Here is a 15,467-nt window from a genome sequence, read left to right on the forward strand (position 1 = left end):
TACAGTTAATTACTGTAATTTGCTATGCATTATGGGTATATTAAGGTTATTTACAGTAACTTACTGTATTTTTTTAAAATTGCGGTAGTAGTTATACCTACCGTTAACACATTAGCAGTAGTGCTACTGTATTATGTGATTTGAATGGTTCATCATACTGTTTGTGTATTTTTACTCTTTCAGTGGTTGGTTGCAATAGTGCATTACATTTTAACTCTTTCCCTGCTAACCATTTCCAGATTTTCCTCCAACCTATGCCATTTGTCAGTATGATACCAGTGAAAGTATTATGGTTTTGAATTTTTAGGGGACTTGATTTCACTTAGGCTGTTGCTGCTGTCTGTTTTTGTGTAATTTTGTACTTGTGACAAGTAGTGAATAAAGTTATTTAAAAAAGACGCAGAAAGGCGAACTTCAGTCAGTGGAGAATATTGTAATAATTTGGCGGAGGCTTCTCAGTCGAGCAGTAACTGAATTGCTCATTTACTGAACGTGTAACATGTACAGAACTCTTCTGGGAACTAGTCAACCCAACTCAGTGAAACACACACTGAATGCATGCTGGCCCCGCCCACCCACCTACCTCTACCAACCACCACTCCATATCCTGACTGACATGACCTGTGATCCAGTGATTGACAGGAGAGGAAAGACAGGCCAGCTTTGTTAGCTGTTCGTTAGGATATGCTCGAGAGGACAAAAGATTTTGCACCTCCTTATTGTTGGACCTCTGTGTGGAAACTGCAAACGGGATGTTATAAGGTAATGCAAACGACTCTCCTACCTAACATACTCGTTTATTAATTTTTAAGAGCATATATATTTTTTGTGTGTGTGAGGGGGAGGGGGGGCTTAAACTCGGTGTTAGCTTGGTCGAAATAGCACATTAGCTGAATTATTCTGGAAAAAATAGGTTGTGTGTGTTTTTTTTTCTTTTCTTATTTAAATATATATTTAGATATATATTTTCCACGGGGAGGGGCGAGGAACACAGGCGCAACAACGGTCTTTGTCTTTTTCCCGCCGAGTGTGGTGCATTGTCCTCCTGCGCTTCTGTTCTATGACTATTGAGAAGCTGGCCATGCTAACAGTGGGACATTTAGCTTCAGCTCTTTGAAAGACAAGACAAAGCAGCAGGTAAAAATACACATTTAATGAGAATAAAGAAAGACAACTTTTTTTTGGAAATTTAGAGACTGCTAAAACAATCTTATCCAGTTTTGAGCTTGCTCATGTAGGTTAGCCTGCTTTATCTAATTTTGTGTGAGCTGCAGTACACAACATTAAAAAGTTAATATAACATTAAGTTGGTGTCACGAGGAACTCCAACCTAAGTTTTAATACTTATTTATTTTTTTTAAGTGGGAAGGGGAGCATGTTTTTTTCCTTTAATACAGCGTCTTCCAGGGTCTTTTTCATAGGAAAACCATGTAACCTCTGTGTTAGGTTGGTCAAAAGAGCAATTAGTTGAATTATTCTGGAAAAGATAGGTTGTGTGTTTTTTTTCTTTTATTTACTTATGAAAATATATTTTTCAAGGGTTAAATAAATGCAACATTAAATTAACAATTGTCTCTCTGTCTTTTCCCGCCCAGTGTGGTGCATTGCTGTCCTCCTGCCCTTGCTGGCCGCGCTGACATTGTGATGTAGCCTCAGTTCTTTGAGAGACAAGACAAAACAGCAGGTAAAAAGACATATTTAGTGAGAATAAAGTTAGACAACATTTTTTTGGAAATTTAAAGACTGCTAAAACAATCTAACCCAGTTTTGAAGTTTCTCATGCAGGTTAGCCTGCTCTAATCTCAACTGTGGTTTATTGTTTCATAGGTTCCATTTAAAAAGCAAGACAGTGTAGTGGTCTGTAAATTAGTCGCAGTTAGTTGCAGTGCCATTGTTAAGGGGTTTAACGTCAGCTTGACAGACCCTCCAAAATTTTTCCTCCAGTGTTTCAGGGTCTGCATGGTTTAAGTTAATAACATTGATCTATAGATAGTTTTTCTTTTAACTTTTTCCCATTTTTGATACAACCCAAGCAATGTAGATCCCTTCTTTAATAATAGAACAAACAGATAATAGATTGAGATGTTTTTCAGTCACTGTTGTGTTGTTGCCATGCTCTTTGCAAATTAAAAGTTAAGTCAAATTCACACACATGCAGCCATGTACAGGTGTAAATTTTGTGGTGTTTGTAGTTCAGAATTAAGACAATTTTGTTATCATATGAAGAAACATCAGCACACAGCTAATTAACAGGGGTTTGTCTGTTTTATATTGTATAAAAATAGAATACACACAGTTTGCTGCTGTTCCTCTTATTATTTATTATACACAATGACCAACAGGAAAAAACAGCCTAACATTTCAGCACAGGCCAAAATGCCAAAACATTAGGCAGTTTTTTCCTGTAATTGATCATAATTTTCATTACATAATAAATAATAAGAGAAATAGGAGCAAACCGTGTGGATTCTATTTTTGTACAGTGTGAGGCCTGCTATCCAGCATTCTTGTGGAAACCTTATTTGTAAGGGTGAGCACATTGTCTTATTGGACTCTTGTCTGTTTTTAGGGAATAATTTTATGTCTGCAAGCCGCTGGATGATCAGTTTGGAGGGCAAGGTATTTTATGAGCCTGAGCAGATGCATGACTTTGGCAGCACCCTTGCTGTCTTCTTTGCGTCATACTACGTTTTGAACCTTGAGTATCAGGAGTCAGCGTCCATCACACTGGAGATGATACAGAGGTAAATACTTTACACCATTAAAGCTTACACCATTTAAGAATGAAATATATGTGATAGCTTGACTACAGTTGCAGAAACATGTAGGTGATTGCTGTAATGTATGTTTTAATTTTGAAATTAAAGCAGCCTTTTTTCCGTTAAAAGGTTCTTTGTGAGGATCCAGACATGGGAACAAAATGCCCTGCAAAACTTGGTACAAGCCGCAAGACAGGTCGTGTCGTAAAGAGGAAGGTTACAAGCATCAGCCCTCGGATCACCACCTTCCTCCAGCGGCTCTCTGGAGGACTTCCAACTAGGTAAGAATACAGAGATGATAATATCTTTTACATAGCTGATAATTATATACAGTTAAGCCCATAATTATTCATACCCCTGCCAAATTTTGACTTAAAGTTACTTTTGTTCAACAAGCAAGTTATTTTTTGAGCAGAAGTGACACAGGTGTCTCCCCAAAGATAATAAGACGATGTACAAGAGGCATTGTGGAAAAAAATATTTCTCAGGTTTTATTTATATTTTAGCAAAAAGTATCATGTCCAGAATTATTCATACCCTTCTCAATAATCAATAGAAAAGCCTTTATTGGCTATTACAGCAATCAAACGCTTCCTATAATTGCAGAGCAGCTTTTTGCATGTCTCCACAGGTATTTTTGCCCATTCATCTTTAGCAATGAGCTCCAAATCTTTCAGGTTTTAGGGTCTTCTTGCCATCACCCTGATCTTTAGCTCCCTCCACACATTCTCAATTGGATTCAAGTCAGGACTCTGGCTAGGCCACTAGAAAACGTTAATGTTGTTGTCTGCTAACCATTTCTTCACCATGTTTGCTGTATGTTTTGGGTCATTGTCGTGCTAAAATGTCCACTGGTTCCCAAGGCCAAGTTTTTCTGCAGACTGCCTGATGTTGTTGTTGAGAATCATCATGTATTGCTCTTTTTTCATGGTGCTGTTTACTGTGATTAGGTCCATTGGCTAAAAAACACCCCCAAAGCATTAGGTTCCCACCACCATGTTTGACAGTGGGGATGGTGTTCTGTGGGTTGAAGGCTTCTCCATTTTTATGCCAAGTGAAGGCAACATCATTGTGACCAAATAATTCAATTTTTGTTTCATCTGACCATAACACTGAAGACCAGAAACCTTCTTCTTTGTCCAGATGAGCATTTGCAAAGGCCAAATGAGCTTTGCATGCCTTAGAAGTGCCTGGAGAAGTGGCGTTTTCCTTGGTCTGCATCGGTGGAACCCAACAGTGTCCGTTGGACTGTCTGCCTTGAGACATTGCCACCAGCAGAGCCCAGATTCACCAGAATGGCCTTGGTGGTGATCCTTTTCACCTCTCTCACTATTCTCCTGGCCAGCACAGGTTTCACTTTTGGCTTCTGACAACGTCCTCTGAGATTTTCCACTGTGCGGAACATCTTGTATTTTTTAATAATACTTTGCACTGAAGCCACTGGAACTTGAAAACATTTGGATATGGCCTTGTAGCCCATTCCTCACTTGTGAGCAGCCACAATGCACAGCTGCAGGTCCTGACTGAGTTCCTTTGTCTTAGCCATGAATGTCCACAGACCACCTGCAGAGAGCTGCTGTTTTTCACCTGTTGAGTTGATCAAAACAGCTATTTCCAATTAATCAGGGTAATTAGGATGCTTTAGAACAGCTTTGACTATTTGGAATGGTATGGAACTTTGGATTTTCCCAGAGACTGTGACAGTTTGTGAAGGGTATGAATAATTCTGGACATGATACTTTTTGCTCAAATGTAAATAAAAGCTGAGAAATATTTTTTTTTTTTCACAATGATGCGTCTTGTACATCATCTTATTATCTTTTGTGAGATGCCTGTGTCATTTCCAGTCAAAAAATAACTTGCTAGTTGAATGAAAGTAACTTTAAGTCAAAATTTACCAGGGGTATGAATAATTATGGGCTTAACTGTACATACTGTACACACATCCATACAACAGTATGAATGATCTCAGACAGATGTGAAAAAGTGAATAACCTGAGCAAACATGAATATTGATGATGTGTCTTTGACAGGTGGTGATGAAGACTACGATAAACCCGACCATCCTGGTAACGGAAATCTAAATCCCATGTCACTTTCTATTTCCTGAGACCCACTGATAATTATTACATTTCGTAAATGATTTTTGTTTTACAATTGTAATAGTTTATTTAATGTTCATGCTGGTGGGTTTGTCCTGTTTTTAGTGGAATGAAAAACTGTTTTCCTTAAAAAAATCAGACACAGAAAGGTGAAGGACTGTGTAGTTTTCATGTACGCTTCTATTTATTTTGGTTATTGACATTGTTTTTATTCAGTTGAAAAATGTTTTTCTTGTTAAAAAAATTATCAACAATAAATGTTGGTTTAATTCACTATTCTGAGACTACTTTATTCAATTATATTGTTTTTTGTAAATGTTCTTATATTGAATATGAATGTTAATATTTTATATGCTGTAAAACACAATTACAGTCTAAACAAATTATACTGTACACAATTACAGTGTTATACCATAAACCACATTTGCAGTACAGTGATACTATAAAACTTAATCACGGTAAGTCTTTCTAACTGTAAACCACGTTTACAGTAACGCTGCATTACCACAAACAACATTTACAGTAAAGCTGTTATACTGTAATATATGTTTACAGTAAAGTGGTTGAACTGTAAAACATCACAACAGTAAAGATACTGTAGATCAGTAATTACAGTAACTTACTGGCAATAGTGTTGCCAGTAAGTTACTGTAAAAATACAATAAAATGTCTAACAGTGTATAAACCATGTAACATTTAAGGGAAAGAATCCTGATGATGAATAAATAAATAAACTCTTTAATGAAACACAATTTGTTAAATATATTATGTCTTAACAGTAGTTGTACTGATAATGTTTGGATTGTATCATTTTAAAATGCAGTAAATTGCCCGCTGTGAACCACCTGTATCTTTTTTACTCTTCCACGCGCTGTACATCTCTGATAAATCGCTGCAGTAAGAGATAGTTAAGAGAGCACAGACTGTCATTATTAGCATCACAGCAGATTCCTTTGTCACTAGTGATGGGTCGGTCATGAACTAAACAGTTCGCAGACCTCTCTGAGGTAACAAGAGAGTAAAAACAAAAAGAAAACAATTTTTCACTAGCAGTCATAAACTAATGTGTACACTTATGGCTGCATTTTTATTTTGTTAAATACAAACAAAATTATAGCAGAAGTGCTGTCACATGTCTGGCCAAAAGAGAGTACCAATTTGTTTATTTGGTACTTCAATGAAAAGCTTAAGTTAAGAGTGAGAAAAAAATTCATGTTCTTGTTTGCAGTTTTGCCTTGTTATACAATATTTGAAATTAAAAACACAAACAAACAAACAAACAAACAAACAAAACGATACATTTTAGGAATTTTTTGTGGGTGTTTTCTTGTTTGTTTGGTCTTTTCTTTTGTACTACTTGAACACTAAAGTGGCCCTACAGTGAGATGACAGTGCCAGCAGTGGCCCACAGCTCATTTAAATTTGAGACCGCTGCTCTAATGTAAGCGTCTTGTTAATATTGGTGACGTCAGTTACACAGTGGACCCAGGGGCAGCAGTGCACGGGCAGGAATGCATTTCTTACTTGGAAATTTGAACACCACTTCACATTTAAAGAACAAAGGGATGGGCAAACTCTGCCAGTAAACAAGCTGCTCTCAGCTGGGAGTAAGTTCTTTTTTAAAAACTACTGTTAGCCTAGTGCAACTACCTTGTTTTAGTTGTGGTAGCTACCTGGGTTATGTGCCACTTCAGTATCTTCGATGTACTGTTCCTGTGTGATTTATTACTATTACTGAAGGCTGCATTACAACCTGCTAGCTGCAAATAATCATGTGCAGTTCTGAACACAGACAAAAAGAAAACGTATCACTGATACAGAAATAGTTTTCTATACAAGATCACTACAAAAAGTGCAGCCTTACCTAACGTCCACCCTACTGTTACTCATTTTATATTAAGATTTAAAAAAATCTAGTTGGTATTGGTATGACGAGTAACCTTCAGTAATAGTAATAAATCACACAGCAATAGTACATTCATGTAGCTGTAAAAAGCATGAAAATATATTAAGCAATCCAAAGTATTCAGAATACGTTACTCTCATTGAGTAACGTAACGGAATATGTTACCAAAATACATTTTGGGGCATGTATTCTGTAATCTGTAATGGAACACATTTTAAAAGTAACTTTCCCAACACTGGGCGTGTTTATAGTGGAAAGTAGATATGCACCTGAAGGGGGGACTCTCACCGGCTGACTGTAAGCTGACAGTCGGCTGACCTCTGGCTGAAAGTAGCAATTTTGAGTGGCTGTATCTGTACACACATTGATAACCTATCATGGGTGATGTCCATCTTCTATACTGACACTACACTGTTATACTATCTTTATACTGGAGTATGAATTTGGAATTCAGTGAATGAATCCAAGCATCATCTTCGATCAAATTAATCTCTTTTACACTTGATGTAACCTAACTCTGTCCATTGGCACCACAGACACTGTGCACCAGTCCAACACAGAGATTTACTGTGAATTCAACACATGAATGCAAACTAACTTGTTTATCCTGGACAAAACTACCCAGTATTTTAATGCAACATTTGAATAACACAAAGTTAGTAAAATAGTAAGTTAGTAAAATGAAAATACATAGTGTTGGGTCTGCGCTTCCACAGGCCCCGCTGGTTTAGAAACTTGTTCCCATTAACGAAGCAAGGAAGCAAGACGAACAGCTTTAACCGGTTTTTACTTGCTAGCAAGAGAGGCTGGTCGGAACCAGGCTCTTGGAGCTGAATATTCCTCACCTGTCTCCTAGCCAGCTTCAAATAAACAGCCTTCCTTGCCGCCCTTTTATTCTGAGAACACAAGCACCACCCATTGTAAAACCCCCCTATGGTCACAAAAGGTTAAAACACTGCATGTGTGCGTGTGTGTGTGCATGTATGTGCGAGCATCTGTATGTGTGTGTGTGTGTGTGTGTGTGTATGGAAGTGTGAGAATGTGTGTGTGTGTGTGTAGGTGCATGTGAGTGTGTGTGTTTGTGTTTGGGGGTGCGTTTGTGTGACCTCCTGCCCACAAAAGGGTCATAAAGGCAGGAAGCTTACTAAACAAGAAAACAGAACCCTCACATAGGATGTCCCAATAATAAAACACTATAGCCTCCCCCACCATTCAACAGGCTGGGGGTCAGATACAAAGGAATGTCTTTGATCATACAGTTTGAACCAAGACTTACAAATTTAACTAACACAATGACAACATTTAACAATTTAAACCTAACTCATAGTTTATCAAGACATATCATTTGCAAATACAATATGTGATTAAATATTTGTGATGACACAACATGCAAGCTTTAAATTTGAAGTTTATGACTGAGCAGTCCTTACCTTTAAATCTAACCTCTCCTCTTCCTCTCCTCTCCTGTCTGTCTACATCTTTCTGCATCTCTGAGTGAAGTTAATCTTGCACTCTTTTCTCTTCCTGTGAAATACAGCAGCTGGATGTTTAGCTATCACCACCAGTGTTGGTCAAGTTACTTGAAAATAGTTACTGATGACTTCCCCAAGAAAGTAATCCCATTACTATACTGATTACATATTTTCAAAAATAATTAGTTACTTTATTACTTAGTTACTTTTGAAAAACATGATACATAACCTGAATACGTAATAAAGTAATAGACCTTTCAGCCCAATTATATTTTTTCTGCATACTCCATCATATAAAATGGAATCAAATGAAAAAGTCTCTTTTTAATTTTTTTTCTTTTTTAATCTTTTAACTTTATGCACATTGCGCCAAGCAAAAATTAAATTATATGCAACAGTCTTTGACTTGAAGAAATTTGTTTAACATTGAAACCTATTTTCTGTAAATTCCAGCATATAAAAAATAACTTTGTGTGTTTACACTCGCTCTTTCAAATAGATGCAAGTAAAACACAGAAAAAAAAATATCCCAAGATTCAGCAGCACTGAGTCCTGTCGCTCTTAAATCTATTTTCACCTGTTTAGCAGGAGTGGGGCAGGTGGAGGTTTGCCTGGTTTCGCAGCGGTCATGTCAGTGGGGGATCTGGGATTTTCTCTGTGAATTTCACATTCCCGTGGCAGTGTGCTAGGTGCTTGCTCAGATTTGAAGTTTAATTTTCTGCTGTAGAAAGAAGTTTTCTTCCCATGCAGAGTGTACGGTGGATGCTAATGTTTTTGTCACTCTTTACGGAATCAAACTCAAAGTAATGTCAGTACTTCCAAGCTTTAAACGCTGCATGGTCGTACTCTCTCCCTCACTACATATTATCCATTGTTGATCTGCACACATGTGTTGCTGCCAAGGATGTCCCACGCTCATACGTCATGAGACACTCTCACAAACAAAATCAGGGTTTAGTAACGCAGTAACGCAGTGTGCTTATGGGAAAGTAACAGTAATCTAATTACTTTTTTGCAATAGCAATCCCTTACTTTACTCGTTACTTGAAAAAAAATGATCGGATTACCCCTCTCTGGTCACCAAAATGTACGACAAACTGCACAAACAGTGTGTTTGCTGATGTTTATTGAACTGAAAGAAACGCTGAATTTGAAATTAGCTTCCACTTAAAAAACCGCCTCTCCCTTCCTGCTTCCTCCTCTTCAGTAGCGCTAGCTAGATCCTGCACCTAGTAAACTGTGTTTGACACAGAAATCCAAAAACAGAACAACTCAGGCGGATAACAGGGAAAAAGAGAAAGAAAGAAAATGAGAACAATAACTAGAATAAGGAAAACATAAGAAATACAACTTTAAAAGGAATTTTGCAACACTTGTAGATCAATAAACCCCATATTTATTGATAAGACCACAGGATATCACATATTAAAACTGAGAAATATAATGGGGATTTTCTTTAAAAATATCAGAACAGGAAAATGTTTACTGTTACTACGCAGTGCAACTAATGTGGCTAACATTACCATTAGCTTGTTATTATGTGACCTCCGGTCAGAGCTATGTTGACACTATAATGATGAAAGAGATCAGAAATATCTAAAAACTTGGATCAAATTCAAACAAACTTTTCTCTTTTATATAACTTACTATTTCTGTTGGCATAGAAAAAAGTATGAAAAGTTGACCAGATACTACCTTTAACATGCTAAATTAAAGATAACACTTGTGCTGAAATTGAGAAAAAACAACCAAATGCCTTATTTTTTCTCTCACACACTCATTAATGTGCAAGTCAGTGAATCCGCGGTCAATGTACAATTCCTGTCTTCTACTCTCTGAACTCTTCTGAAAAGGGGAAAGTGGGCAGGAGGTCAATAATATTTACAGCTACCAACACTGAAGCCGCCTGTTTACACATGAACCAAAATCAAGGCTTATAAAACATGTATGGTACATTGAGCTGAAAGATACACTTTATTATTAACTTAACTGATCTCTGTAAAGTAACTATAATAACTAATTGGATGATTGAACAAAAAAAAAAAAAAACCCCAAAAGGAAGTCAATTAGGGAGAAGATGATTACAAAATAAAACAGGAAAAGAATGAATTTAATTAGGAAACAAATAAAAACATGACAAATAACATAAGGTTATAAAATTATGAAAAAATGAGAAAAATGTAATGAACATCCATAGCACCTCTATTATGTTATGTAAAATTATTCGTGATGCATGTAACTCATTTACAAGTGAAAGAACCTCTGAATCTGGAGTTTGAACTTCAGATTCAGAGAGTTAGGCAAGCTAGACTAGATTTCAAGAACAGTCTTTCTGTGGGCAGGCTAGATAGCAGTTGGATCTCTCAACCCAAGGTAAGGAATTTCCTAAAACACTGTCCTTTAATTTTGGTGTCTATTGGGTTAAAAGGATCATGTAAATATTCCAGTGTTTGCAAGTAATGTATAGCTCTACATATTTGGCTTAAGAGCAAATATTTTTTCTTTATATTGTGGATTCATTGATATAATTTATGAGATCACTGAGGTGATTATTTCTCTCTGATATTATAGGAGCCATGACATCCCATCATGTCCGTGGGATGCTTGCTTTCCTCAGTTTATTCCTGATTTCATTTACACCACATTGCGATGGAGGAAACATTCTGGTGGTTCCTGTAGATGGCAGCCACTGGATCAATATGAAAATCCTGCTGGAAGAACTTCATGCTAGGGGACACAATCTCACTGTGATCAGGGCCTCCACGAGCTGGTACATCCCTGAAAAGTCTGATCTATACACATCCATTACAGTTGAAATGGCTGTAAATGTTGAGCACTTTTTTGGCGGGTGTCTAGAGGAGCAGGTGGAGGTATGTGATTAGTGTATGTGATGACTCAGAATATAAATACTCTGTTATTTATGAGACATGTTTCTCTTTTTCACTTTTTCTCATCTATTTTTTAGGTGCAAAGAGAGGGGGCATCAGTGATGACTTCCTTCAAACTCACCAAGAAATTTTTTTCTTTAATTTCTTATGCACATTCACTGTGGTATGATGCTTTGAAATATATTTTTGATGATCAAAATATGATCCAGAGATTAAGAGATTCCCAGTATGATCTGGTTCTAACTGATCCAGCTTTGGCCCCAGGGGTTATTCTAGCCAAATATCTCAAGCTTCCCTTAGTGCTCAACGTACGCTGGATCACCAGTGGAGAAGGCCACTTTGTGTTAGCTCCCTCACCCCTCTCCTACATCCCAGTGCCAGGATCCGGCTTAACAGACAAAATGAATTTCATCCAGAGGATCAAGAACATTTTTTTCCATAGCATTATACTGTTTCAGCAGAAATTTTTAGTGGACCCAGTATATAATGACATGTGTGATAAGTATATTGAAGGTGGATGTGATGTCATCTCACTACTACAGGAAGCAGACATTTGGTTGTTCAGGTCAGATTTTGTGTTTGAGTTCCCTCGCCCCACTATGCCAAATGTTGTCTATATAGGAGGATTTCAGTGCAAACCAGCTCGGCCTCTGCCAGCAGAGCTGGAGGAGTTTGTTCAGAGTGCTGGGCAACATGGAGTCATCATCATGACTCTGGGAACTCATGTCAATGCTTTGCCCAAAGAGGTTACAGAGGAAATCGCCAGTGTCTTTGCTAAGATGCCCCAAAAGGTAACAAAAAGTTGAAGATTCATATTTCCACTACTGCGTTTTGGATTGTTAACCTATAGTATTTTTATTTGTCCATATCAGCCAATAGACATACTGTGAAAGATGCCATTGTTTGTGCATTGCCATTCAGGAACTTCAAGTTTAGCATTGTGGTGCATTTTGGAGCCAGAAGTGTAGTGAAGTGTAAATTTATGAGAGGATGGAGTGGTATGTTATTAGTCAGGCTACGAAGGCTAATTTTATAGTCTGTAAGAGTCTACACAAAAAAGATGGTATATTTAATGCTGGCATAGGTTACCAATAAAATATAATTAGAGTTACACTTTGAAAAAAAATAACACAAGCAAAATTTAGGACATTTACCTTGGTTAGACTGTTAGTACAAATAATGGAATAGAGAGTCACACTCAGCATAAAAATGCTCCAAAAGACAAAAAGAGAATAAACACTATCAAGAAGTTCTTTTCTGTAACTTGAATTAGGCAAGGTGTCCCTCCCATAGAGCTCCTTTGAACATGAGAATTAGCCATAGAGACCTATATTGTTTTTGCATTTGGTTGTAAACATGCTTGCTTTTGATGTCTTGACATTTTAACCACTGGAAGCAGCCTCAACATTGAAGGAACAGCAAATTATGACACTTCAGTGATCCCTTAAATCATGGAACCCCCAGAAAAGTTACTTAAAACTCATTAACATTTAAGATTTTAGTCTGAATTTGCATGTAAGTTAATTCTGTGTAGGTTTGTTAAGTGTTTTGTAAAGTCTCCGGGCTAATGGGGAAAAGCTTTTTTTTGTTTTTTCTTACCAGGTGATCTGGAAGCATAAAGGAGACCGACCCTCTACACTGGGAAACAACACTCTAATAGTGGACTGGATGCCACAGAAAGATCTTCTGGGTCATCCACAGACCAAAGTCTTTGTAGCACATGGAGGAACTAATGGTGTCCAGGAGGCCATTTACTATGGGGTCCCTGTGCTCGGCATACCCTTGTTCTTTGACCAGTATGATAACCTTCTACGACTGCAGGAGAGAGGAGCTGGAAAGATCATTCAGCTAGTTGATGTTAATGGCCACAGTTTTGAGCAAGGGCTTCAGCAACTGCTCCATCAAGAGAGCTACAGGCAGAACATTCAAAGACTGTCACGTTTGCACAGAGATCAGCCAATAACACCCATGGAGAAGGCCGTCTTCTGGGTAGAGTATGTGATGCGCCACAAAGGGGCTCGTCACCTGCGTACAGAGGCTTATAAGATGCCCTGGTACTCTTACTACTGTTTAGATGTAGTGCTCATATTGCTGTCTGTGGTCACTGCACTGCTTCTCTCTATTGTGGCTGTTTTCAGATTTCTGTGCTGCCGAAGACAAAGAAAGATAAAAACTAAACAAAACTAAAATAATTTCCATCTAGAAGATGACGTACTATGTCTATTACTCACTGTGGTTTAGTTTTGATGCAAAGAGTTACTTGTAGCACACTTGTAAATGATTAAACCTCTACAAGAAACTGTAGATTGCTCCCTGTCTAGATGGGGTTATTGTCACAGGCTAAAGAAGGAAATTATACCAGCAAATTGTGCAAATTTCACCAGATGACTGGATGACTGGACAGGTTTCACACTTAGATGTGTTTGACAGCTTTGAATGGGGGTAGGGGGGTCCTTCATAGCCAACAGGTTTGCTGGACCAAGATTTAGGGCAAAATGTTCAATGGTTTATTTGCAGTATATGTTCATGTTTCATGAAACTGTTCAATGAAACTGTTCCACGTAGTAACTTTTTAGTTATATTCACAGGCAATAAAGTTAAAATAACAAACACTTAAACCTTTAGGAAGTCTATTTGTTGATTCTGCCATTGCTTTGTTTCTTTAAAGCACAGCTGGGATTGTTTTTCTGGCTTTTTGCTTGGTGCATCACATGTTAAAAAACTCAAATCATAATTTTTACAGTATTGGCAAAAATGTTGTTGCTATTGGAGGGTTTATGTACACCTAACCATCACATTTAATCAGCAAAACCAACTGTAAAATGATGTTATGTAACTACAACCTGAAGAAGTCTTACATTTCCCATTTGTACAGCCTTGGTCGTGTATATGAAACGTGTATAAATGGTTTTCTATAGACTTCCTATCTGTGCCGTGTACAATGTCATTATTTTTTGTGAGCACAACATCACTACATACTTACAAGAATATTAAAATATGCAATGAAACCCTTTTATTTGAGTTGCTATACTATATTAAATCAAATGAAGATTTACTGTCAGTTTGCTCTGCATACAATCATAGTGCAGGCAAAACGAACGGGCGTTTCTCCAACACATACACAAAACATCATACAAAAACACTGCCAGACAGTCTTAGGTGCAGTTCTGTACATATCCTAATCAGCAATTCAGCATTCTAACAGCTTGTGGGTAGAATGTGTTACTATTTTAACATTAATATATGTCATTATTCATAGGCTTTTTATGTGTAATACATTATTGTAAGAGAACAGCTCAAAATGTTGCCATACATGCTCTCAAGCCACGTCACAGTACGCCCCATTGCTATTTTCTTTTACTACTCCACTACATTTTAAGTCCACTACATGTTGGAACAGTATATTATGTACTATTACTGAATTAAAGTGCCAGAGGTAGTTCATTTGTTGGGGATTACCTGTATAACAGCTCTAAAAACACCTTGCAGCTGAGGCTCTGTATACGTGTGTCAGCAGTACATGTGTTGAACATGTTCCAGTTGGACTCAGTCTCCTCGGAATTCTTTCAAAGTTTTCAAAAATATCTCCCAGGAGATCTTCACTATACATTTGAGCATGCCCAGCCCATCCGGGGCTCACGGCTAGGTAGTAGTGAGTTGGACCAGGTGAAAAATTTAATGGGGATCATTGATATGTGATCTAACATGTCCTGGGCCGCATGCATGTATCACCATGCTTATTGTAAATGGACTGGTTCTTGTGTAGTGGTTTTCTGCCCTACCTGAGTACTCAAAGTGGTTTATAGAGCACTCACTCATTTATACAAGTGCTGATTTGAGCTTTGTTCAAACTGTAATTCTGAGAGATCAGAAATTTCTGGAAACTTCAAATTCAAACAAATTTTCTTCTTTTATATAAATTTCTATTTGTTTTGGCAGAAAAAACAAATGGTTGATTAGATTCTGTCATGGTGTAGTGTATTTGACCATGGTTTTTGAGTTTGTTTGGACTTTTTCTTCGTTTGGAATTATGAGATGTTGATGTTTAGTTGTTGAGCCTCTGAGTTTTAGTTACTCATGTTTCTAGGTTGTGGTTCTTGTTTGCTTTTGTGTCTGTTCCTTTTGTGTGTCCAGTCCGTGCTTCGTCTTCAGCGTCTCCTGTTGTCTCTCTAAAATGTGTTTTGTCTCCCCAGTCTGTCATGTGTCTCCACGTCCGTTTATCACCTGTCCTAGTGTCAAGCTAATGTGTCTTTGTCTGAGTCTCAGTGTGCACATTACTTCTTGTTTTATTTTGACAGTCCTTCGTCTCATGTATTGTTTTCAGTTTTGCTTCCCCTCTT

At 37.5% G+C, this 15,467-nt stretch overlaps 1 protein-coding gene across 3 annotated transcripts; it reads left to right on the forward strand.

Annotated features, from left to right (window-relative positions):
* The first annotated feature begins 511 nt into the window (after positions 1-511).
* LOC134636168 (UDP-glucuronosyltransferase 2C1-like) lies at positions 512-14,058 on the forward strand. Of its 3 annotated transcripts, XR_010095000.1 has the most exons (6): positions 514-762; positions 959-1,137; positions 1,596-1,684; positions 2,570-2,744; positions 2,889-3,040; positions 4,793-5,134. XR_010095000.1 is itself a non-coding variant. In XM_063486021.1 (4 exons), the coding sequence occupies exons 2-4, from the start codon at positions 10,816-10,818 to the stop codon at positions 13,312-13,314; spliced, it is 1,593 nt and encodes a 530-aa protein (XP_063342091.1). In that variant the 5' UTR covers positions 512-762; positions 10,811-10,815; the 3' UTR covers positions 13,315-14,058. The 3 variants fall into 3 exon arrangements, 1 of the variants encoding a protein (XP_063342091.1); XR_010094999.1 differs by lacking the exon at positions 959-1,137 and having other exon boundaries at positions 519-762; XM_063486021.1 differs by lacking the exons at positions 959-1,137; positions 1,596-1,684; positions 2,570-2,744; positions 2,889-3,040; positions 4,793-5,134 and adding exons at positions 10,811-11,109; positions 11,205-11,918; positions 12,730-14,058 and having other exon boundaries at positions 512-762.
* The last annotated feature ends 1,409 nt before the right edge of the window (positions 14,059-15,467 follow it).

The sequence above is a fragment of the Pelmatolapia mariae genome, linkage group LG10_11 (genome assembly GCF_036321145.2).
Source record: "Pelmatolapia mariae isolate MD_Pm_ZW linkage group LG10_11, Pm_UMD_F_2, whole genome shotgun sequence".
NCBI lineage: Eukaryota > Metazoa > Chordata > Actinopteri > Cichliformes > Cichlidae > Pelmatolapia > Pelmatolapia mariae.